At 32.2% G+C, this 23,893-nt stretch overlaps 3 protein-coding genes across 3 annotated transcripts; 2 read left to right on the top strand and 1 right to left on the bottom strand.

The window, feature by feature from the left end:
• Window positions 1-8,659: 8,659 nt before the first annotated feature.
• LOC105828397 lies at window positions 8,660-9,337 on the top strand. Its single transcript, XM_028191070.1, has 2 exons — window positions 8,660-8,779; window positions 9,006-9,337. The coding sequence occupies exons 1-2, from the start codon at window positions 8,660-8,662 to the stop codon at window positions 9,282-9,284; spliced, it is 399 nt and encodes a 132-aa protein (XP_028046871.1). The 3' UTR covers window positions 9,285-9,337.
• A 461-nt stretch (window positions 9,338-9,798) lies between these two features.
• Window positions 9,799-12,802, top strand: LOC114254537. Its single transcript, XM_028191071.2, is given in 2 exon segments — window positions 9,799-11,473; window positions 11,476-12,802. Coding segments are annotated over 2 exon segments (1,971 nt in total). The 5' UTR covers window positions 9,799-10,278; the 3' UTR covers window positions 12,252-12,802.
• A 4,606-nt stretch (window positions 12,803-17,408) lies between these two features.
• On the bottom strand, window positions 17,409-23,509 carry LOC105828289 (putative nuclease HARBI1). Its single transcript, XM_036290137.1, has 4 exons — window positions 23,480-23,509; window positions 23,193-23,336; window positions 17,947-18,155; window positions 17,409-17,706 (listed from the first exon to the last, which is right to left on the bottom strand). The coding sequence occupies exons 1-4, from the start codon at window positions 23,507-23,509 to the stop codon at window positions 17,409-17,411; spliced, it is 681 nt and encodes a 226-aa protein (XP_036146030.1).
• Window positions 23,510-23,893: the final 384 nt, after the last annotated feature.

The following is a 23,893-nucleotide window of genomic DNA, read 5'->3' as shown; positions in this document are numbered from 1 at the left end:
AGTGTCTATTCCTAAGGACCACCTCCTTCGGGGATTACTCTCAGTGCTAGACATAAAGAGGCTATCGCTAAATTTCCTCGACCAACAAAAATCGTTGAGCTGCAAAGGTTTTTGGGCCTCGCTAATTATTTCAGGAAGTTTATCAAGGCTATGCAGTTATTGCGAAACCTCTCAATCTGTTGCTACGTAAATCGGAAAAGTTCATTTTTAACAACGAATGTCTTCAGGCATTTAATACATTGAAGGAAAAATTAACTTCCTTTCCAACCCTTCAGCTTTACAATTCCAACCTAGAGACAGAACTTCACACCGACGCAAGTTCCATAGCTGTCGCTGGAATTCTTTTATAAAAACATAAAAACGCGAATTGGGCTTCTATTTCTTTTTACAGCCAAAGTACCAATAAAGCAGAAAGCAATTATCATAGCTTCGAGCTAGAAATGCTCGCTGTCGTCAAATCCATTGAGAGATTTCACATATATTTATATGGCTTAGACTTCACAATTATTACGGATTGTCATGCCCTAGTCTTTGCAGTTAACAAAGTAAATATAAATCCTCGAATTGCACGATGGATGCTTAAACTACAAAGCTATAAATTCAAAATTTTGCATCGAGAAGGTCGCCGTATGGTACACGTAGACGCGTTAAGCCGTATTGTGCATTTTGTCGAGTCAATGCCTTTAGAAAAAGAATTGCATTACAGACAGTTACAAGACCCTAAGTTGAAATTGATAGCCTCAGAGCTCGAATTAAGAGAGCATGAGGAGTTTGAGCTATTAGATGGTCTCGTCTTTAAAAGAGGCTTGGATAAATCCCGATTTGTTATACCAGAATCAATGATACATACCATCATACGTTATTACCATGATGATATGGCTCATTGTGGCCTCGTGAAAACTATTAAAAGAATTAGCGTAAACTACTGATTCAAATCACTTAAGAAAAGGGTACAAAACTATCTAGATAATTGTTTAGTCTGCCTTTTAGCGAACTCCTCAGTGAACTCTCGTGAAGGTGAACTTCAAGTAACAGATACACCAGCTTATCCCTTCCAAATTTTCCATACAGATCATTTCGGTCCCATCAAGGAAACTTATGACGGGTTCAAACACATCCTATTGGTCATAGATGCTTTTTCGCGATTCACCTGGTTGTTTCAAACGAAGTCTACAAGCTCACGTGAAGTCATTAAACACTTTGCATACCTATTTCAGATTTCAGATTTACCTATTTCCATTTTAGTAGTCCTTGCATTTTAGTATCTGATAGAGGAACGGCGTTCACCTCACTCGAGTTCACGAATTTTCTAAAACACTACAAAGTTACTCATCGATTAGTTGCGGTGGCTGCACCATGGGCGAACGGCTTAATGGAAAGAGTGAATAGGTTTTTGAAATCCTCATTAAGAAAAATAGTAGAAGACGAACGGTCCTGGGACTCACACTTGTATACAGTACAATATGTGCTGAATAATACCTATCACTCATCCATTAAGTCCACACCAGCTAAATTACTTTTTGGTATAGATATGCTTGGACACCCCGATAGTGAGTTAATAAGTTTCCTTAATGATATCGCGCAAACTGATCTCAATATTATGGAAGAGCGTGAAAAATTTCGTGATTTAGCAGTCGAAGCGACTAATAAAATCAAGGAGTATAATAAACAATATTATGATGAAAGGCACAAAAAAACCTTCTCAATATAACCCAGGAGATTACGTTTTAATTAGGGATTCTGTCCTTAAACCAGGCGAAGATAAAAAGTTAAAACCGAAATACAAAGGGCCATACATGATAGCAAAAGCCCTTAATAAAAAGATATGTGGTACAAGAGGGTTTAATCACACAACTCGGGCCTATAATTCTGTACTATCTCCGGATCGCCTAAAACCATGGGTTAAGCCCATAAGTACTCCTTGATCTTATTTATCTCATGCATCCCTAACTACATATTTTTATTATTTTTGGCAACCGGCGTTGTATAACATATTTTTACGTAGTTCTTAAGTTTAGTTTTAGACTTTTCTTTTCCGTGAATTTGTCTGATTTCACTCATAATAATCAGTTGTTCCAGTTAATTATATGCTACTTAGCTCTCTAGAAGAGAAAGAAAAATATCTTATATGTGATAATCTTAAGTCCTAGTTATTAAGCACACATCATACAAATTCTGTGATCCATACTGTAAAAGGCTGGTTATGTATAATTTTCTACGAATATGCGAACCCTGTGATAATCATTCGGGACGAATGATCCGCCAGGAATGGCCGATGCTGTAAGGCTAAGCTTTACTTCCCGCCGTCATATCGGACTTGCCCGCGAGGGTGCGTGCCGTCTATCGGCGAATGGGTGATCGCAGCGCCTCTGCGGTACCGTGATTGGCCAAGCGTGGCTGCGCGAACAAGACGCGACCGGCTTCGGTTGGGCGTGAGTGTGGTAGTGAGTCGAGAGGAGACCAGAGTGAGATTCGGGTATTAACAAAGTCGTCTCAATGGTTCATGCGATTTATGTACGGGCTGCGCGCCATTAATGGTCGTTGTTAACGTTATGACTGCACCGCGACCAGCCACCGTAATAACGTGTCAAATATAAACGCGGGCAATATAATATTGAACGACTATTTCCGTCTCATTTACTGGCCAAACCGCCATAAATCCCCTCACCCTCCTGATCCACCTAACCTCGGACCAATCCTTACAATTCTGTTGTTCTTTATGGTATCCGAATTAAACGATTAAAACTTTATCTGAATATGGATATTTTCCTATATTATCTTATTTGGTTATCTTATTGAATAAAAAATTAGGACTTAAGAGGATGCTAAACTGCCCATCAAACTTGATTGAGGTCGATAATGCAGAGTCATTATTTATCCTTGTTCATGAACAAATTTGCTTTAAAATACAAGTTATATAGCTTATACTTACAAATAAATGGTGTCTCGCAGTTTGGAATAAAAGGAATAAGACTATATTTGTCAAATTACGTTTACAAGCCGTAAAAAAACATTTATGTGATCAAAAATTTTATTCATTTAAGCGCTTCTATTTTTAAAATATCTTTTTTGTACGGCTTGTAATCGTAATTTGACGATTATAATCTTATTCCTCAATCTATTCTGAACCCGGGAACACCATTCATTTGTACGTATAAGCTACATAACTTGTATTTTGAAGCAAATATTTTTATGAACAAATAAACTTTAAAAAATTTTTTGCATTTTTGGTCTTTATCTAATCGTCCCCGGGTTCATTTGTGTGCGTACTTTAAAAGTGTAAAAGGATTATCAATTCTGTAAATTCAATTCGAAATTAAGTGATAAATACAGAATGTCGGTAAAACACACGGCTTTAGCATCCTCTTAAAGTCTATATAAATTATTCAGATAATTCTATATTTAGATAAAGTTTTAATCGTTTAATTCAGACACGATAAAGAATGATAAAATGTTATGTTCGGCAAAATTGCGAAATAATTTTTCCCTGTTTAAAATATCTCCAATTATATAGACAATGATAAAAAACTATTATAGTATATAACATATTTTTAATAAAAACGTATAGGGACAATTTCAGATTAATTTATATAGACTATACGTCATAATTGTTATATTCAGTAAGATAGCCAGATAAATTGTATAGGAAAGTACTCATATTCAGATAAAGATTTAATCGTTTAATTTAGATACGATAAAATACGATAGAACTTTATGTCCGCCGAAATGGTAATATATTTGATAGAAACGTATAGGAACAATTTCAGATTAATTCATGTAGAGTCTTATAGACCTTGAATCGTAAATTTCATATTCAGTAGGATAAGTAGATAGGATCATATAGAAAAGTAGTCGTATTCAGATAAAGTTTTAATCGTTTATTTCAGATACGATAAGAAACGATAGAACTTTATGTCCGCCGAAATTGGAATACATCTGATAGAAACGTATAGGAACAATTTCAGATTAATTCATATAGAGTCTTATAGACCTTGAATCGTAAATTTCATATTCAGAACGATAAGTAGATACCCAGTGAACACATTTTATAGCGGCAATATAACATGGAAGTTACATGTAATTTAACATTGTTATTCTTGTGATATGTAGGTGCTATATGACATGGAAATAACCTGTTACGTAATATTTGTTATACGCAAGTTATCTAGCTGTTATACATCGTTTTGGCGTTACAGTTATTTAACAAAAATTGTATAATCGTAACATAACACGTTCGTATCAATGTTATTACGGAACGATGCGTCGTAGTTGACTCAGAAATCAGACATTATAACATCCTGAATGACAAAACTATTTAATAATAAAAAAAATTATTATAAAGATAATGTTTTCAAAAATAACGGTTTGTCTACAATTACTGCGCACAAAAAATGCACAAAATCTAAATTCATCATGTGCTGAACAAAAACAGAATAATAAATGTATACTGTTCAATTTTTCTTAGAATTATGATCTATATAGTTAACCATCTAATTAATCATTTGAACGCTTCAAAAATTAGTGCTAAATAGATCGCAATTTCCATCAAATTATTAAGGTTATGGAAAAAGATAAATTTAACAATGAAATTAATAAGTAAATAAATTAATGCTATTTATTTTTAACATGTTTTGCAAATTTAATTGCTTTTATAAAAAATAATATAGTCGCGTCAGTTTACATATAGGTATATGTAGACAATAACAAGTACCCATATCGATGAGTCAAATTGGCATAGAGTACAAGGTTCGTAATCCTAAGGTCCCGGGTTCAAACCTAGCAGCGGCAAGTAAGAATAAAATAAAAAATAACATAATTTAAATTTAATTAATTAATAAAAATTTATTCTAAATGTAGTATGTGCTGTTGATAAAAATAATTTCAAAAAAATGAAATTTTTATTTTATTTTATTTTTCTTTGTAACTGTTGTGTAACGGTTAGATAACATGTAATTATAACATGTTATATTGCTGAGTCGGAAATTGTAACTTACATGTAAGTTACGTGTAATTTCAGAGTAACTTAACCTGTTATATTCGGTTATATTGCTGTTACACTGCTGCTATATTACTGTGTTCACTGGGTAGGATCATATATAAAAGTAGTCGTATTCAGATAAAGTTTTAATCGTTTATTTTAGATACGATAAGAAACGATAGAACTTTATGTCCGCCGAAATTGGAATACATCTGATAGAAACGTATAGGAACAATTTCAGATTAATTCACATAGAGTCTTATAGACCTTGAATCGTAAATTTCATATTCAGTACGATAAGTAGATAGGATCATATAGAAAAGTAGTCGTATTCAGATAAAGTTTTAATCGTTTATTTCAGATACGATAAGAAACGATAGAATTTTATAACTTTTCTATCTGGCAGGAAATCTAGTGTCCGATAGATTCAGATAAAATCATATTAAATTTCTATCAAATTTCTATATGTTTCTATCAGTTTCTATCGTACTTTTTGAACAGGGCTTTGTTACCAAAGCATTAATAACACAGGCACACACAAAAAAAAAGTGGTTGGTCCGGCGGACTAGACTAGTCAATCCTTATGTATTTCGACCCGCTGAATCCGAATCTGAAGTCAGAATTGCAAAGTTAGCTCGCATTTTCTAACCTCAAAAAAATTTTTTTTTTTAATATTGGTCCGGTGGGTCAGACTAGTCAATTCTTATGTATTTTGACCCGCTGAATCCGAATTCAAGGTCAGAATTGCAAAATTAGCTTGCATTTCCTAACCTAAAACAAAAAAATTTTTTTTTTAAATGATAGTCCGGCAAACCAGACTAGTTTATTCTTATGTATTTTAACCCGCTGAATCCAAATCCAAGGTCAGAATTGCTGAATTGGCTTATTTTTTCCTAACCTCAAAAAAAAATTTTTTTTTAATGTTGGTCCGGCGGACCAGACTAGTCTATCCTTATGTATTTTGACCCGCTGAATCCAAATCCAAGGTGAAAATTGCTGAATTAGCTCATTTTTTCCTAATCTCAAAAAAAATTTTTTTTAGGTTAGGAAATGCGAGCTAATTTTGCAATTCTGACCTTGGATTCGGATCCAGCAGGTCAAAATACATAAGAATTGACTAGTCTGGCCCACCGGACCAATATTTAAAAAAAAATTTTTTTTGAGGTTAGAAAATGCGAGCTAACTTTGCAATTCTGATCTTAGATTCGGATTCAGCGGATCGAAATACATAAGGATTGACTAGTCTAGTCCGCCGGACCAACCACTTTTTTTTGTGTGCCTGTGTAATTAAAAAAGAATTTTTTTTGTGGTTAGAAAATGCGAGCTAACTTTGCAATTCTGATCTTAGATTCGGATTCAGCGGGTCGAAATACATAAGGATTGACTAGTCTAGTCCGCCGGACCAACCACTTTTTTTTTGTGTGCCTGTGTAATTGTACTCGGAGATAAGCCAACCGTGCAGGTCTTTTGTTGTGTCGAGGCACAGTAATTGATATCAGAGGGTTGATAAAATAAACATATATACCTTTGCTTTTAATTTTAATGCATTATTTACCACCATAAATCAGAATCCTTGCAACAACAGTTTGCCAAATACATTTTTTTACTCTCGTTTTCATTATACTGGCGGGTCCAAAATTTACGTTAGGCCATTGCACCTTAACCCATTACTTCCCAAGCGGACATTTTATAGTCGATTGGTTTTCGGCTCAGAAAAGTGATGAGATCACATGAAAACTTAAAACAAAATATGCTCTTCTACGTAAAAAGAGTTGCTCTTTCAGATTTCGGGGTCAAAATTTCAAAATTTTTTATTGGAAATTAAATATGGCGGCTTAAAGTTGATATAAATTTTTTCATCGACTATTGACTTTTTATAGTAGAAAACTTCGAAAAATTTTGTCCATGACTGTTGTAAACGATTGAAGTGACGGAGTTTGCCTCTTTAAAGTATAAACTATGATTATTAATTGATTTTTTTAAGTAGTTCAAGTAGTTCAAGATGGTGAATGCAGTATGGCGTCCAAATACATGGAAATCATATTTTATTACGATATATGTGTGTGAATAGTCATTTCTCACATTTTCGAGGTCGCTGAGTACGAATCTTTAGTCAATTACTCATTTTTCAAAATGGCGGATACAATATGCCATAAAAATCATACTTTATTAAAAACTATGTCTCCGAGTACTTATTTTATGTATTTGTGAGATCGCTGAGTTCGCAACAAAATCTAATTTTCGTGTATTCTGACGCCATATTGTATCCGCCATTTTGAAAAATGAATAATTGACCAAAGATTCGTACTCAGCGACCTCGAAAATGTGAGAAATGACTATTCACACACATATATCGCAATAAAATATGATTTCCATGTATTTGGACGCCATATTGCATCCACCACCTTGAACTACTTGAACTACTTAAAAAAATCAATTAATAATCATAGTTTATATTTTAAAGAGGCAAACTCCGTCATTTCAATCGTTTACAACAGTCATGGACAAAATTTTTCGAAGTTTTCTACTATAAAAAGTCAATAGTCGATGAAAAAATTTATATCAACTTTGAGCCGCTATATTTAATTTCCAATAAAAAATTTTGAAATTTTGACCCCGGAATCTGAAAGAGCAACTCTTTTTACGTAAAAGAGCATATTTTGTTTTAAGTTTTCATGTGATCTCATCACTTTTCTGAGCCGAAAACCAATCGACTATAAAATGTCCGCTTGGGAAGTAATGGGTTAACCTCTTCCTCGTTGCCGATGATCTGGTCAAGTTTTTTTTTGTCTGTGCTACATAACAGCCATTCTCGATAGCCAACCGCAATAGCATTATCTTTGTCAATAAATTCACACAGTATATATTCTTTGTCATTCATCTTATTTTTTAAGAATTGCACTGGAAAAATGTTATAGCAAAATCTGCGGCAGCAGGGCTTCCAGATTATTGGAACTGGTTGGAACAATGAAACGGCTCACACGACTCGTACGTATATTGTCTCTTGGACTGCGTTCGCGCGGAAACATCTCCCGAATGTTCTCGCGGGTATCGTTCTATCCCTGTTGTTCATTCAATGTAAATAGAATAATACTTGAGAGCACTCGGGTGATGTTTCCGAACGCAGCCTTGGCATCTCTCAAGGACGCTAAGTACTCCGAGCGCTGTGACAGTAATAGAAGAGCGCGGGATTTAATCAATGATAAATAATAGAGGTAGTCGCGCAGCGAAAAGCATTAGTATTTTTTGCTGCGCGAGTATCCCCACCACTGACCTTTGGTCGTAATAAAATCCCGCGATCACTGCGCTGTTGTGTGATAAACGAGGACAGCCATAACGCTCTGTCTCTTTCTCACGAACATAATGTGATTATTTAGTGTCGATTCACACATTCTATGTACCATAGAATTAGATTCACTATTAAAAAGCCATTTAATCCGCTGACCAATTAATATATAACCTATAAGTTCACACATTGATCGACAATTTTAAAACATTCAAGTATTAAATGTTTATTATTTACAAATCTATAAATAGTTTACTATTGAGGTTAATTCAAGTTTATGTTGTATCGCTGCATGATAATACAAAATTATATTTTCAACTCGCATGTAGTCAAAAGTAGAATATTCACTTTGAAATTAAGAGATAGAAAAGTCTTTGTGATAAAACCGATACAGTATGAGTGGTTATTATGAACGAGGCCCATACAAACGTTACCTTACAGACGATGACGCAAAAATACCAGAATCAACGTTACGTAGAAGACGCTTAGAAACAGCACAAGAACAATCTCCACAGGTATACTCTTTAGAAAAATATAATTTAATTGAGTTAATGAAACGAGTGCAAACACATTATGCTGAATTACAAGAAATGAAGTAATTTTACTTTTATAGTTTTTTTTTTTTTTAATAAACTTTGCTCCTATTTATTCTTTTAATCTTTATTAAAAGCATTGAATTTTATTATTTTGAACAATAAATAAAATTGACTTTTACTTTATGCCGATTGTTTTACATTATAGTCTGATAGACATGACAATAATAAAGATGGATGGCACGCAAACAAATTATTGAGTAGTATCACTGATAACTCATCATCAGATTCGAGTACTGATATATCTAAAAATAAAGAAGCAGATCGTCGCAGTATAGATGAATCAACATCAGTTTCAAGTACTAGTGATATGTCTGAAAATATAGAACCAGATCGCAGCAGTATAAATGATGACAGATGTACCGATCAAACTTCTGATGAAAATCTTGATTATGTAAGAGAGACCCAGGAAGAAATAAATAATTGAAATGAATTAATTTCCTTCAAGTATAATTATGCAATGTTAATTACTATTAATTTTTTTTTTAATCGTGTCATTTATCTATATTATGTTACTACCATATATATTAATATATGGTAGTAACATAATATAGATAAATCTGAATTAAAGTAACTTTACATAAAATAATGTAAAATGTCTTTGCTCATAACGCTATTTTTGTGATAGGATATTTTTTATCTGTTGCAAAAACTGATGATGACATAAAAATAGTAGTACATATGTCATTTAATGCTGTAATAGTATTATTTTCTATCTTTTATGTAAATAATCAAACTCTTTACGAATTAGTCAACTTGAATGTATACGCAAGATTCATTTTTTAGTTTTTGTGGACCATTTTGAGAAAAATTGAATATGCGAGCAACAAAAAATGAAACAAAATGTACATAAAAATATGGAATAAAGAATTATATGTCTAATTTAATTATATGCGTAATTTTTTCCATCAATTTTTTAATAGGAAACTGTTAAAGAAGTAAATGCAGAGAGAGAAATTTACAATCAAAAAGATTATACCAATTTTAACAGAGAAGTGAATGAAACATCTGATTCGGAAAACTATTCAAGTGATGAGGACAAAGATAGTGTAGATGTTACTGTGATTAGGACTAATGTACAGAATCAAAGAGTTAACGAATCATACGATGTTAATAAGGTAATTAGCAGCAACTTTATACAGTAACATTTTTTTTTATTATTATTGTCTAAATTTCAGGATTACTAATGCAAGAAATGTTGTACTAAAGTCCTCTAAAATCATTTTTAATTAAATTGCTTAAGCATCCGCCTTACCAACTTCTTATATTCTTATATTCTTTTATGATATAATTATGCGTTAGATAATTTTTAAATTTTATATACTTTAAAAACAAATTACTTTAATACATTTCTGTGCATTATATTGACTTTGTATTAGAATTTCAGTAATAGTTCATTTATTTTATTTTATTTCATTTTAATGCTACAGAGAACTCCCTTGTATGAAGGCAGCGATATATCGAAGGAAGAGAGTGAGTTGCTGATTTTAAGCTTTTTGGCACGATACAATTTACCGGACATTGCTGTCAACAAATTTCTTCAGTTAGTTAATTGTCATTTACCGGTTAATGCGCACTGGCACCTTTCTAAATTTCAATTGTTAAAGAAGTTCCGATCGGAAGATGTCAAAGTGTACTATTACTGCCCGCAATGCGAAAACACTATTATAGATTTTGGTGCTGCACATAACAAAAAATGTGAGGAATGTGGATATATTTGTTGCGAAGCTAAGCAAAAAGAAGCTCGAAATTACTTTCTTCGTCTTCCATTAAAGAATCAAATTTCTCAATTGATAAACAACAGACATGTATATCAGTCTCTTAGGAAGAAATGTGATGAATCCGATGTAATTAATAGAAGAGTATATAGAAAATTACTTGAAGAAAAGGTAATATCGAAGAATGACATTACATTGCAGTGGAATACTGACGGGGTGAAAATATTTATGTCCTCCAAAGTTTCGCTTTGGCCAATTCAAGTGGCTATAAATGAATTGCCGTATCATCTAAGACGTCAGTATATAATGTTAACCGGTCTGTGGTGTGGAAGCAGTAAGCCTATTATGAAACTGTTTTTAAAGCTATTTGTAGACGAATTGACTGAACTGCATGAAGTTGGAATAATGTGCACTACTCCACAGACTGCAAAACCTATAACAATCAAAGTACATACGATTCTCGCTCCTGTAGATTCTGTGGCTAGACCAATACTACAGAACATAAAACAGTACAACGGAGAATTTGGTTGTTCGTTTTGTCTCAATGAAGATGAAAGAATTTCAACTGGCCGTGAGTACACACGAGTATACTGTGGAACTAAGATTACAAAAAGAACAATTCGTCAACATGAGCTAGATTGCGAAGAAGCTGATTGTACCAATACCGTTATAAGAGGTGTAAAAGGATCATCCATACTTATGATGCTACCCGTATTTAACATATTGTTGTCATGTGTGCCTGATTATATGCACAGTGTAACACTAGGCGTCGTGAAAACGTTTGCAGATAGTTGGTTCGATTCAAAATGGTCGGACAAATCATGGTATTTAGGTCGCGACAGCAAGACCGTTGACAAAATACTATTGAGTATAAAACCTCCCTGGGACATAACACGAACACCTCGATAAACGATAGACATATGTGGAAAGCTTCTGAGTGGAAAAACTTTCTGCTATACTACTCGTTGTTTGTCATAAAAAGACTAATGCCTCAAAAATATAGGAAGCACTCGTTTCTTCTAGTATTTGCTATGCATTTACTTCTAAAAGATACCGTTACTAAAATCGATATACGGACTGCAAAACAAGCTCTGGAGAAATTCGTTCACAAGGTGGAACACTTGTACGGTCGAGAGTTTTTGAAATTTAACGTTCACTTACTCCTGCACATACCTAATTCTGTAAAACAATTTGGATCTCTATGGGCCCAATCAACGTTTCTCTTTGAACACTACAATGGTGTTCTTGCCAAAATGTTTAAAAGTTCACAGTGGATACCGGAACAGATATTTAAAACGTACATGCGATATAAAACAGTACAACAACTGTGTGAGACTGCGTTTTCTCGTAATGATTGTTCCATACGCGGAAAACTTTTATATGAAAAGTTGCTAATCAATAAGAATAAAACGATGAATACAATAAATTATGCTCCTTCATTACAATTACTTGGAGTCGGAACTAATATTCCATTGTCTGTAACACAACAGGTGTTAATCAAAGAATTAGTTACAGAGCCAGTGATTTTAAACAAGGTGTATTCGTTCCAGCGTTTTGTTTACAAGAAAGTCCTTTATCATACGGATAGTTACGAACGTTTAAAAAAAAGAGAAAACAGCACTATTAAAATGAGGGATTTAAAATATGGCACAATCAAAAATATTCTTATCATTTAAACTCATGTGTCACATCAAAGTAAATGCATCATTTTAGTGAACGAGTTGCTACCAACAGGCGAAGAGCTGATAAAAGATAGCAATCTAAATATCAGTTCTACTAACTTTTGTACTTCTCTGCGGAAAACAAGTCGTCAAATTTGCATATTGCCGGAATCGATATTTCAAAAGTGCGTACAAGTTCTTGATGATCAAGAGACGGTGTATGCCACACCACTTGTCAATTCTTTCGAAAAAGATTAATTTTATATATCATTTATTTAAAAAAGCGAAGTTATTTCAAATAAGTAAAAGTTAAACGTAATAATAATAAATGTTTATATAAAAAATCTATACTCAATGCACAAATGCGTAACTAATATAAGTTTATTATAACTAGTAAGTTTATTATACTAAGCTCTTAATAAATGCATTGACAGATTAATTGTGGAACTATTAATTCTAAACAATTGATCAATAGTAATGCTTCTAACAGTTGCAGTTGAACAATGGTAATGCTTTAAACAGTTACAATGGGAGCGTCCCAAATGCGCACAGTAATAAACGGACACAGCAGGCTGAGTCCGTTTATTACTGTGTCCGTTTGTTACTGTGTCCGTTTATTACTGTGTCCGTTTGGTCTGTGTCCGTTTGTTACTGTGCGCATCTGGGACTCACTCGTTACAATTGATCAATATTATTCCAAATAGTTACAATTGATCAATGGTAATACGGCAAACAATTACCAGTCGTCAATGATAATGTCCCAAATAGGTACAATTAATCAATAGTAACGCCCCAAATTGTTACCATTCGCTAATGGTTAGAAGATGAACGGTTACTATTAAAAGTGTTAATGGTTTACCATTCACACTATTCGGAACTAATGGTTGCAATCAATCCACCATTCACTGCACCATTCGAATTCAATTGTAACCATTGACTGACCAATTGCAAATTTTCATGAGGGAAATTACTTTTTAATTATTTTTAGAGTTATTCTATTGTGTAAAAGTAATAAATATTTTGATATTATTAATTTAAATCATGTAAAATCGTGCATTGTAAAATAAGAAGCAATTAATTATTGTAAATACATTTAAAATGCTTTGAATATTTCTCCTAATGTTTTTGTATGTAATAAGAAATTTTATATTATTTAGTATCATTTATATTATAATACCTTTGTTAGTAGCATAATAATGTATATAAATATAATATTACTAATTATTTTGTCAATTTAACAAGTTTTCTAACCTCAACCGTAAATATTTCACTTAGCAGGCAGAGCAGCATCTTTTTCGTAGATTCTTTCAAAAGAGCCTTATCAGAGAATTTCATTATTTTTGGAGGCCGTTAAACGTAATAATTAACCATAATATATAATATAAATACCCCAGTTAGCAAAATGACGCAAACTTTGCGCGAAGTTTGCCGCAAACTCGAGCAAACCTTTGCAACAAAATTATGACAAGGTGTGTCCGCATTAAGCTTAGCTTTTGCTGGCAAGGCTTGTTGTAAATAGTATGACGCATATTTTATGCAAATAACAGGGTAAAATTTACTAGTAAAGCATAACAACAAATTTGCAGCAAGAACAAGATAAACTTTGCTGTACACAATATGATAGCAAATTTGTGGCAAGAATAGAGCAAACCTTGCTGAACATAGCATGATAGCAAATTTGTGGCAAAAACAAGGCAAACCTTGCTATGCACAATATAATAGCAAATTTGTGGCAAGAACAGGACAAATAATGTCAAAATTTAGATCAACAAAAATGATTATTAGACTGAAATATTAGACTAATTAGTCCAATATCAAATGTGAATGGTGCAATCGTACTTGTTTCTCTGTTCTCAACGAGCCCCTTTTATTAATCCAGTAGATAAATCTTTTTCACGAGAAATGCGCCATCTCGAGATAGATAGTAAAGTCAGAAATAAGTTTAAAACCCGATAATGCAACCCTGTTATTTGCATAAAATGTGCGTCATACTATTTGCGACAAGCCTTGCCAACAAAAACTAAGCTGTTTACGGACACACCTTGTCGCAATTTTGTTGCGAAAGTATGCTCGGCAAGTTTTATTTTGTTCTTGCTACTAATTTGCCGTTATTCTGTGCTTAACAAGATTTCCTGTTTCTGCCATAAATTTATTGTCATGTCGTGTAGCAAGGTTTGCTCTGTTATTTGCTTAAATTTTGCATTTTATCGCGTCGGAACAAATCTTGTAATTTCTATATGTAATATTTATGTACAAGTCTTTCTCTGTTATTTGCAGTATCGTGTGATGAAAACTTTTGCCGTAAATTTGCTCAAAACTTTTAGAAAACAAAGCAACAGACAATTACTTGTCATAAAATTGTTGTCAAAATTGAAACAATCCTTGCTGTAAAGCTTTCACGATATCTGATTTTAACAGGCCTGGTTAGCTGGGTACCATATGAAAAATTTTCAACCTATTTCATTTAGTTTTTAGGTTTGAACTATATTTTTAAAGCAACGTACAGCAGCTACAAAACTTTGTATAAAGTAAATATTATTGTTATTGTTATTAGTAAGACAGCCCATTGGCTGCATTAAGCAAAAAAAATTACTAATGTATGCTTTTATTTTGACTAAATCTTAAATTATATGTCAATCAGATTCAACAATGGCAACAGCAGTATTTTTCTACTTTGCCATTGTAAACCATTGAATTTCTATAATCATTTAATTTTTCTGAAATTTGGGTATTAACTCAATGCTCAATCTTCTCTACGAGAGGCATAGCATAAGACATGAAAAGTATTATTTAAAGATTAGTCATTTTATACTATTTTTCCTTCAACATCATGAAATAAATATACATTTATATAAAAATTATTTATATAAATTATTTTATATTTGGAATTTGTTTACAGGATGTCAAGTAATAGCAGTCCAGGTTGTAGCAAGTACAAGCATTATACGTCATTGGAAAAGAAAGTATTTCTACAAATATTAGATCTTTTCAAACACGTCATAGAAATAAAAAAAAGTGACAGTAATACATTAAAAGAAAAAGAGACAGCATGGAAGGAAATCTGTAGTAAATACAACGAATCTGCCTTAATTTCTCAAGAGGTAAAAATGCCAATGACAATGATAATGAGAATATTAAACTTTTTATTTTATAATTATATACTTAGTTGTATTTTATTATTATATACTTATTGTTAGTTGTATTTTATAATTTTAATTCTGTATAAATTGTAACATTTAATATTTTATAAACAGAGAACTGTTCAACAATAAAAAAAATTATGGACTAATATTAAGCAAATACAACGGGACGCAATTACCAAAGAGAGGCAATCACGAATGGCAACAGATGCAGGGCCAAAAGAATCGACAGCAAACAACATAGATCCCGATGTTGCACCTCATTTAATGAAAACTGCACCTGTTGTATTTACAAATAATATGACTGAAAAAGAAATTACTGGTATGTATAAAACTTACTTATAAATAAATTGAAAAGAGAATACAATTCTAGTAATTAAGCTCTTTTAATATTAATATTTGATTACTCTAAGTTATATTTTGTTAATTCTTAGTATTTTTTAAATGATTTAATTATGTTATTAGTTATTTTAAATTTTGCCCTTAACAAACTCATTTATCTTTTTATGTATTTTTTAAATTTTAACTTAATGTATACTAATTGTTGCTCTGGGATTATAATTTATCTTATGTTCTATTCTGTTCTATAGTTTTCCTTTTTAAGTATCTTTTTAAAATTTAGACATTTCTTTTCGTTTATTTCACAATACATGATAATTAAACTCATTTCTTGTTTAATAGATTGTACTCTTATTACATCTAATATATTTTGCATTAATAATATAATTTGTCTTTTTTGCATTCTAGAGAAACGTGATGTTGTATTTGAATTGATATCTACAAATGATAATGTTGATTTATTAAATGATGACGATTTAATGAATGTAGAGGTTGATAAAAATTTACAAGGTTTGTTATTTATATTACATATTTGCATGTTAAGATATTAATTTTTTTGACAATTAAAAACTGCAATTTTCTCATAGATTCATCTAAAGTTGAAGACGATGTAGAAGTTGTAGAACAATGTGATAAAGAACAGACGGGTAAAGATTTACAATCGCATCCATTAAGTGGTGGCAAAAGCAAAAGTACACATATAATAAAAGGAAAAAGGAAAGAAATAATAGACTCAAATGCAGAATATATACGAATAAAACGGATAAAACAAATTATGCAACAAGAAAAACTTTTATCAAATATTAAATCTAACCACGAAGAAAAAATGGCTATTATAAAGGAAGAACATGAAAGAGAAATCAATTGTCTGCAAATAAAACATTTAAAAGAAATACACGAAGAAGAAATGAAAATTAAAAAAGCAAAACTCAGGAGTATTGAATATCAGTTGCAGCAAAAGGAAAATATTGATCCTGATATATAATTACAAATATGAAACATCAGAATTATTATGTCTGCAGTATATTATATCCACTTGGTCAAGTGATTGTTATATTTTTAAGCCTAAACGAATTCGCGCATTTTCGAATAACTAACGTTTTTTTTTTTTTAATGCAAGTATACTTTGTACAATTATACAATTATATAATTTCTTTATCTGTCATATTAGATGTGAATATAACTGGCGCAGTTTTTATTAGATGAGGTACGATGAGAGCAACATCGGGATTTATATTTGGTTCCGATTGTTCTGGCCCTGTTGCCATATGTGATTGTCTTTTTTTGTTTAGTTACATTATTTTTTTTTGTTTTATAGCGCAAAAATTTCCGCATCTTTAAGTTAGTCGAATTTATTAACCATTTTTTTTAGTTACATTCATATCTGGTTTCATTTAATTACACATGTTTACACTATAAAATTGTAATGTGTAGTTTATAAAATGCCAAAGTTTATTTAAATGTTTGTATTAGTGATAACACTATTAGTTCAGAAAAAATACTTTTAACAGTATTACATTATATTTGACTTTAATAGTTCTATTTTTGTTACGTTTTATGAAATATATTATAATTACCGATTAATAAAAAAAGGTATTGATTGTGTAATATTGTGCATATATTTTTTAATATCAGTTTATATTAAAAAAATACGTATATACAAAAAACTTATATACATACACACAAAAAAACTTTATACATTAAACAAACGTTCAATCAGTGCATTTCGCACTAAAAAGCCATCTCCAGGTTGCCAATGAGGCATTAATGGAAGTTCGTCATCTTCATTTATATTTTCTATTTCGTCTTCTTCTTCTAAAGTATCATTAAATATCAAGAATAAATTGTGAAGATCAGCACATGTTGTAACAATTATTATGGATGTCAATAATTTTGTCTGAAGACCTCGTGACAAACATGGAAATCTTCTTTTCCATATTCCAAAAGTTCTCTCAACAATTCTTCTTGTCCTCCCATGTATCATGTTGTAACTGTAACAAAAATATATTTCATTATACTTTATTAATATAATTAGTAAATAATACGTATTATTAATGAATAATGCTTTACTGATACTATCTGAATAATATATCAGTATCTGGTTATAAAATTTTTATAAAAATTACTATTAAATAATTAGATCAATATAACTATATTACACTATTTTTAATTTATTTTATTTTGAATTATTTGCACAAACAACATGTGATTGTAATTTATATACATCAAACCTTATTTCTTCATCAGTGACAGGATTAGCAATAGGCGTGAGTAAAAATGGTAAGGCCGGATAACCGGCATCTCCCACCAACATTCCATCAAATTCTTTTTGTCTATAGCGTATATATATACGTGAATTTTGGAAAATCCTACTATTATGTTCACTTCCTGGCCATTCAGGAATTAGGTCCAAAAACTCCGTACGTGGTTCAACAACAGCCTACAAAAACAAAATATAATAATAACACAGGCACACAAAAAAAAAAGTGGTTGGTCCGGCGGACTAGACTAGTCAATCCTTATGTATTTCGACCCGCTGAATCCGAATCTGAAGTCAGAATTGCAAAGTTAGCTCGCATTTTCTAACCTCAAAAAAATTTTTTTTTTAAATATTGGTCCGGTGGGTCAGACTAGTCAATTCTTATGTATTTTGACCCGCTGAATCCGAATCCAAGGTCAGAATTGCAAAATTAGCTCGCATTTCCTAACCTAAAACAAAAAAATTTTTTTTTTAAATGATGGTCCGGCAAACCAGACTAGTTTATTCTTATGTATTTTGACCCGCTGAATCCAAATCCAAGGTTAGAATTGCTGAATTGGCTTATTTTTTTCTAACCTCAAAAAAAAATTTTCTTTTAATGTTGGTCCGGCGGACCAGACTAGTCTATCCTTATGTATTTTGACCCGCTGAATCCAAATCCAAGGTGAAAATTGCTGAATTAGCTCATTTTTTCCTAACCTCAAAAAAAAATTTTTTTAGGTTAGGAAATGCGAGCTAATTTTGCAATTCTGACCTTGGATTCGGATTCAGCAGGTAAAAATACATAAGAATTGATTAGTCTGGCCCACCTCACCAATATTTAAAAAAAAAATTTTTTTGAGGTTAGAAAATGCGAGCTAACTTTGCAATTCTGATCTTAGATTCGGATTCAGCAGATCGAAATACATAAGGATTGACTAGTCTAGTCCGCCGGACCAACCACTTTTTTTTTGTGTGCCTGTGTAATTAAAAAAGAACTTTTTTTGTGGTTAGAAAATGCGAGCTAACTTTGCAATTCTGATCTTAGATTCGGATTCAGCGGGTCGAAATACATAAGGATTGACTAGTCTAGTCCGCCGGACCAACCACTTTTTTTTTTGTGTGCCTGTGTAATTTAGGCTACGTTTTGAAATTTATTGTCAGTACTAAAAATCTATAATAGTTACGTATACTATAAATTTTCGGTACTGACAATGTATATATAATCTTAATGACTAAAACATTAATAAAATATAAATTTTTGTGCATATATGAATGAATACAAAAATATATATATACAACTTCTGCTTTTATATTTTTATAATTTTTATTTTATTTTTATATTTTACTTTATTTTTACAACTTTTTAATAAAAATACATATTTGAACATTTAAAGAAAAGTATCCTTTGCGATTTCTGAAAATTTCATCAATAGCTTGAAATCTGGCATGTACCAATCGAACATGTGTACAGTCAATTGCTCCATCAATACAAGGGAGGCCTATAGCTCCAGGACCATATCCAAGCTCTTTAAGAGGATGCTAAACTGCCCATCAAACTTGATTGAGGTCGATAATGCAGAGTCATTATTTATCCTTGTTCATGAAAAAATTTGCTTTAAAATACAAGTTATATAGCTTATACTTACAAATAAATGGTGTCTCGCAGTTTGGAATAAAAGGAATAAGACTATATTTGTCAAATTACGTTTACAAGCCGATTATAATCTTATTCCTCAATCTATTCCGAACCCGGGAACACCATTCATTTGTATGTATAAGCTACATAACTTGTATTTTGAAGCAAATATTTTTATGAACAAATAAACTTTAAAAAATTTTTTGCATTTTTGGTCTTTATCTAATCGTCCCCGGGTTCATTTGTTACGTACTTTAAAAGTGTAAAAGGATTATCAATTCTGTAAATTCAATTCGAAATTAAGTGATAAATACAGAATGTCGGTAAAACATACGGCTTTAGCATCCTCTTAAATAAACGTTTATTTTCAGAGCGTGCTTCATCAGATACTGGCATCTTTATATATCGATTTATATGGCTAGCAATTAAAAGTGACACTCGAAAGACAATCCTTGAAATTGTTGGTTGAAATACTTGTAATATATCACCCATAATTAACTATAAAGATACAGCTATTTATTATTTTATCATTTTTTTTTGTTGTAATATTAAAATATTATATGTACATAAATACATATAAAAAACATATACAAATATTAAAACATTTTTAATAAATATTTTATTACTATAATATTATATATATTTTATTAAAACATAGTACAATTTTATTACTAACCTGAAAACTTGCTGTTGAATAAAAACATAAGCAGATCAATAATTGTAATATCGGGGCTATTGGTAAACCACGATTATTTGTTTTCATAAGTCCATCTTCTATTAATGGTAATATTCCGAACATAACTAAGTGTTTCGAGAAACGGAATCTTCTTTTGAATTCTTTTTCGTTATAAAATTCGAAGGGATTTTGGCCATCTCGAATGTATCGTTTGTTAATACGCACTTATACTTCCTCTTCTTCTTCGTCACTTGAAAAGTTAATACCTTGAATTTCGATATTTTTTTCTAAATCCATAATTATAAAAAATATATTTTACACTCTCTATCTTCTCGACAAGCACGTCTTAAGTCTACCTTTAGCCAAACTTGACGAAGATCACCTTATTTTACGATATATATGTCAAATAAGATAACCTTAAATGATTATGAAACAACGACCAATAGGATCATCTTAAGCCTGTGCTTATATCGAATAAGAAACGTTTATGAAACACATTTAGGCGTTCTGAAATAAGATCGTCTTGGTCAAGTCAGGACTTGAGATTTTGCTCAAGTCTTTGCTTATTCGTCGACTATGAAACTAGAGGGCATCTTAAGACCAAACTTAAGACGGTCTTGGAAATAAGTCTCGACTATGAATACGGGCCATAGTATATCTAGACCTTTGAGTATATATACATGGAGGAGGAATGCCAGCACTGAAAGTGTGTCCAAGATCTGTGCGAGAGAGAAAGGTATATCATGATACTTGCTCTCTCTGCGCATGCGTTAAACGCTATATGTACAATGACTGGCATTGTATGTTTCACACACACATACAATTTGTAAATAAGTACAAAAGTGCACAAGAAGTGTTAAAACTGCGGTGCAGATAATGATATTAACGCATGCGCATAGAAAGCGAGTATCATGATATACCTTTCTCTCTCGCACAGATCTTGGACACACTTTCGGTCTACATGAAACCATAGCAATTCCTCCTCCATGTATACCCAGATAGCCAAATAAAGACAACGTGTTGTTATTTTGCTGTCTCTTATTCTCTATTAATTTTATCAAACTAAAGCCAAGGTGTTTCCTCAAACTGTCTGTTGTTCTGACATTATATAAAATTCTACATTAGAATTCAACAAACTGACGGCAAGTTGTCAACATGCATGCACAATTGCTGTCAATGTGACAAGTTTATTATTCCTCAATGTATACACTTATAATTTTATAAACTCATGAAGGTTATTTGCTCTCCTGATGTTAACTTCGTTCCACGTTAAATTACAATGACAGCAAATTGTGAGCAAGTTCACAACATACTAGCAGTGCATTAATTTGCTCGATATGCTTAATCTCGCTTGGCTATCTGGGTATATACTCAAAGATCTAGACCGAGGATTGTCCCAAATTTCAGGAGTGGGGGTAAGGCACACCTGTGTGCGGGAGAGAAGAAAATACTTGTTATATCGTCCGTCCCTTTTCAACGTCTCCGTTTATCCTTTTCTACGTATGCCTATACCCCCCATGAAACGAGCAGGCCTGATTGTGTGTGTGTGCGTGTATGTGTGCAAGGATAGTACTGTGAGGGATGGGAAAGTGTGAAAGAAAAATCAAAAATATATGAGAACAAAAATATATTTAATACATTTAGTACATATTGTTTTACATATTAGTACATATTAGTACATTAGTACACATTTATAAAAAAATATGACAAATATTTTAATAACACAGGCACACAAAAAAAAAAGTGGTTGGTCCGGCGGACTAGACTAGTCAATCCTTATGTATTTCGACCCGCTGAATCCGAATCTAAGATCAGAATTGCAAAGTTAGCTCGCATTTTCTAACCACAAAAAAAATTCTTTTTTAATTACACAGGCACACAAAAAAAAAGTGGTTGGTCCGGCGGACTAGACTAGTCAATCCTTATGTATTTCGATCCGCTGAATCCAAATCTAAGATCAGAATTGCAAAGTTAGCTCGCATTTTCTAACCTCAAAAAAAAATTTTTTTTTAAATATTGGTCCGGTGGGCCAGACTAGTCAATTCTTATGTATTTTGACCTGCTGAATCCGAATCCAAGGTCAGAATTGCAAAATTAGCTCGCATTTCCTAACCTAAAAAAAATTTTTTTTAAGGTTAGGAAAAAATGAGCTAATTCAGCAATTTTCACCTTGGATTTGGATTCAGCGGGTCAAAATACATAAGGATAGACTAGTCTGGTCCGCCGGACCAACATTAAAAGAAAATTTTTTTTTGAGGTTAGGAAAAAATAAGCCAATTCAGCAATTCTGACCTTGGATTTGGATTCAGCGGGTCAAAATACATAAGAATAAACTAGTTTGGTTTGCCGGGCCATCATTTAAAAAAAAAAATTTTTTTGTTTTAGGTTAGCAAATGCGAGCTAATTTTGCAATTCTGACCTTGGATTCGGATTCAGCGGGTCAAAATACATAAGAATTGACTAGTCTGACCCACCGGACCAATATTTAAAAAAAAAATTTTTTTGAGATTAGAAAATGCGAGCTAACTTTGCAATTCTGACTTCAGATTCGGATTCAGCGGGTCGAAATACATAAAGATTGACTAGTCTAGTCCGCCAAACCAACCACTTTTTTTTTTGTGTGCCTGTGTAATTAGATCCAGAACTCTTGGACTGGATCTATGAGCGGCTTCATGCCAAATAGACGCCGCAAGTCTAAGACGTCAGCAAATCCGAATTGATCATACGAGTGGTCAATCAGCTCATCGTTTCTTTGTCGGTCAACGTTACGGAAATATTGTTTCTAAAATTTTTCTTTTACGTTAATGTACCCGCGTATACGGATATCTTCAGGATTAATTGTACGCTAAAAAATTAAATTTTAAAAAAATTCTTTTATATTTAATTACATATACTTTTTAAATATATATATATTAAAACTTACTTGTTGTCCTATGGGCTCGCGAACGGAAACCAATCCGCCTTCTCCTAGGGGAATGGCTGTAACAGTGCTGCTGCTAGGTATTTCTACATCTAGTCTATTGTAGAGTAAGACCCACTGCTGCGGTGTCCCGTCTACGTACACGTACTAAAAAAAAATATTTACTTGTTTACACATTGCACTGCACATACACTTGCACTAACACTTATACTTACACCTTGAGTAGGATTCAATTGTTACCGGTTGCATCTTGGAACTATACTGAAAAGATTCGACAAAACGAAACTTACTGCGGTCTCCAAAAATACGGAAAAATGCATCCCTACTCTCTATGTGACATCATAATCATCTCCTGCACCACTATGTACCTTCCCGCAGACGAAAGTATCTAAGGGCCATGACAATAGAAGAAAATGATGCTACAATAAAAATTTAGCGCCGACGAGACATTAAAGTTTCTTTCTTTGGCGAAAAAAATATTAGGAACGCGGCAGCAGCAAAAATCGGTTTCCTAATAAAAATATCACATTGACATTTATACGGTTGTTTTCTAATGAGTGCCAAGTATCTAAAGCAGGTTTTATTGTAGCTCCTTCCCCAAAGAAGAAAAAGGTGCTTATTGTGAAAAAATTGGCACCAACGAGGCAAATAATATTAGATAAACGGCAGCCTGAAAAATCGCTTTTCTAATAAAAATTATCGAT

Source organism: Monomorium pharaonis, chromosome 7 (assembly GCF_013373865.1).
Source record: "Monomorium pharaonis isolate MP-MQ-018 chromosome 7, ASM1337386v2, whole genome shotgun sequence".
Taxonomy (NCBI): domain Eukaryota; kingdom Metazoa; phylum Arthropoda; class Insecta; order Hymenoptera; family Formicidae; genus Monomorium; species Monomorium pharaonis.
This window is presented reverse-complemented; position numbering and strand designations above follow the sequence as displayed.

Bases quoted from the DNA above. Each gene is read 5' to 3' on its own strand.
- LOC105828397 (XM_028191070.1), top strand. From the start codon at position 8,660: ATGAGTGGTTATTATGAACGAGGCCCATACAAACGTTACCTTACAGAC. The intron at 8,780-9,005 runs GTATACTCTTTA...TTTACATTATAG, and splicing joins CACAAGAACAATCTCCACAG to TCTGATAGACATGACAATAA.
- LOC105828289 (XM_036290137.1), bottom strand. From the start codon at position 23,509: ATGCATTTTTCCGTATTTTTGGAGACCGCA. The intron at 18,156-23,192 runs GTAAGTTTTAAT...TTGTTTTTGTAG, and splicing joins GCGAGCCCATAGGACAACAA to GCTGTTGTTGAACCACGTAC. The intron at 17,707-17,946 runs GTTTGATGTATA...TTTTTGTTACAG, and splicing joins GTCACTGATGAAGAAATAAG to TTACAACATGATACATGGGA.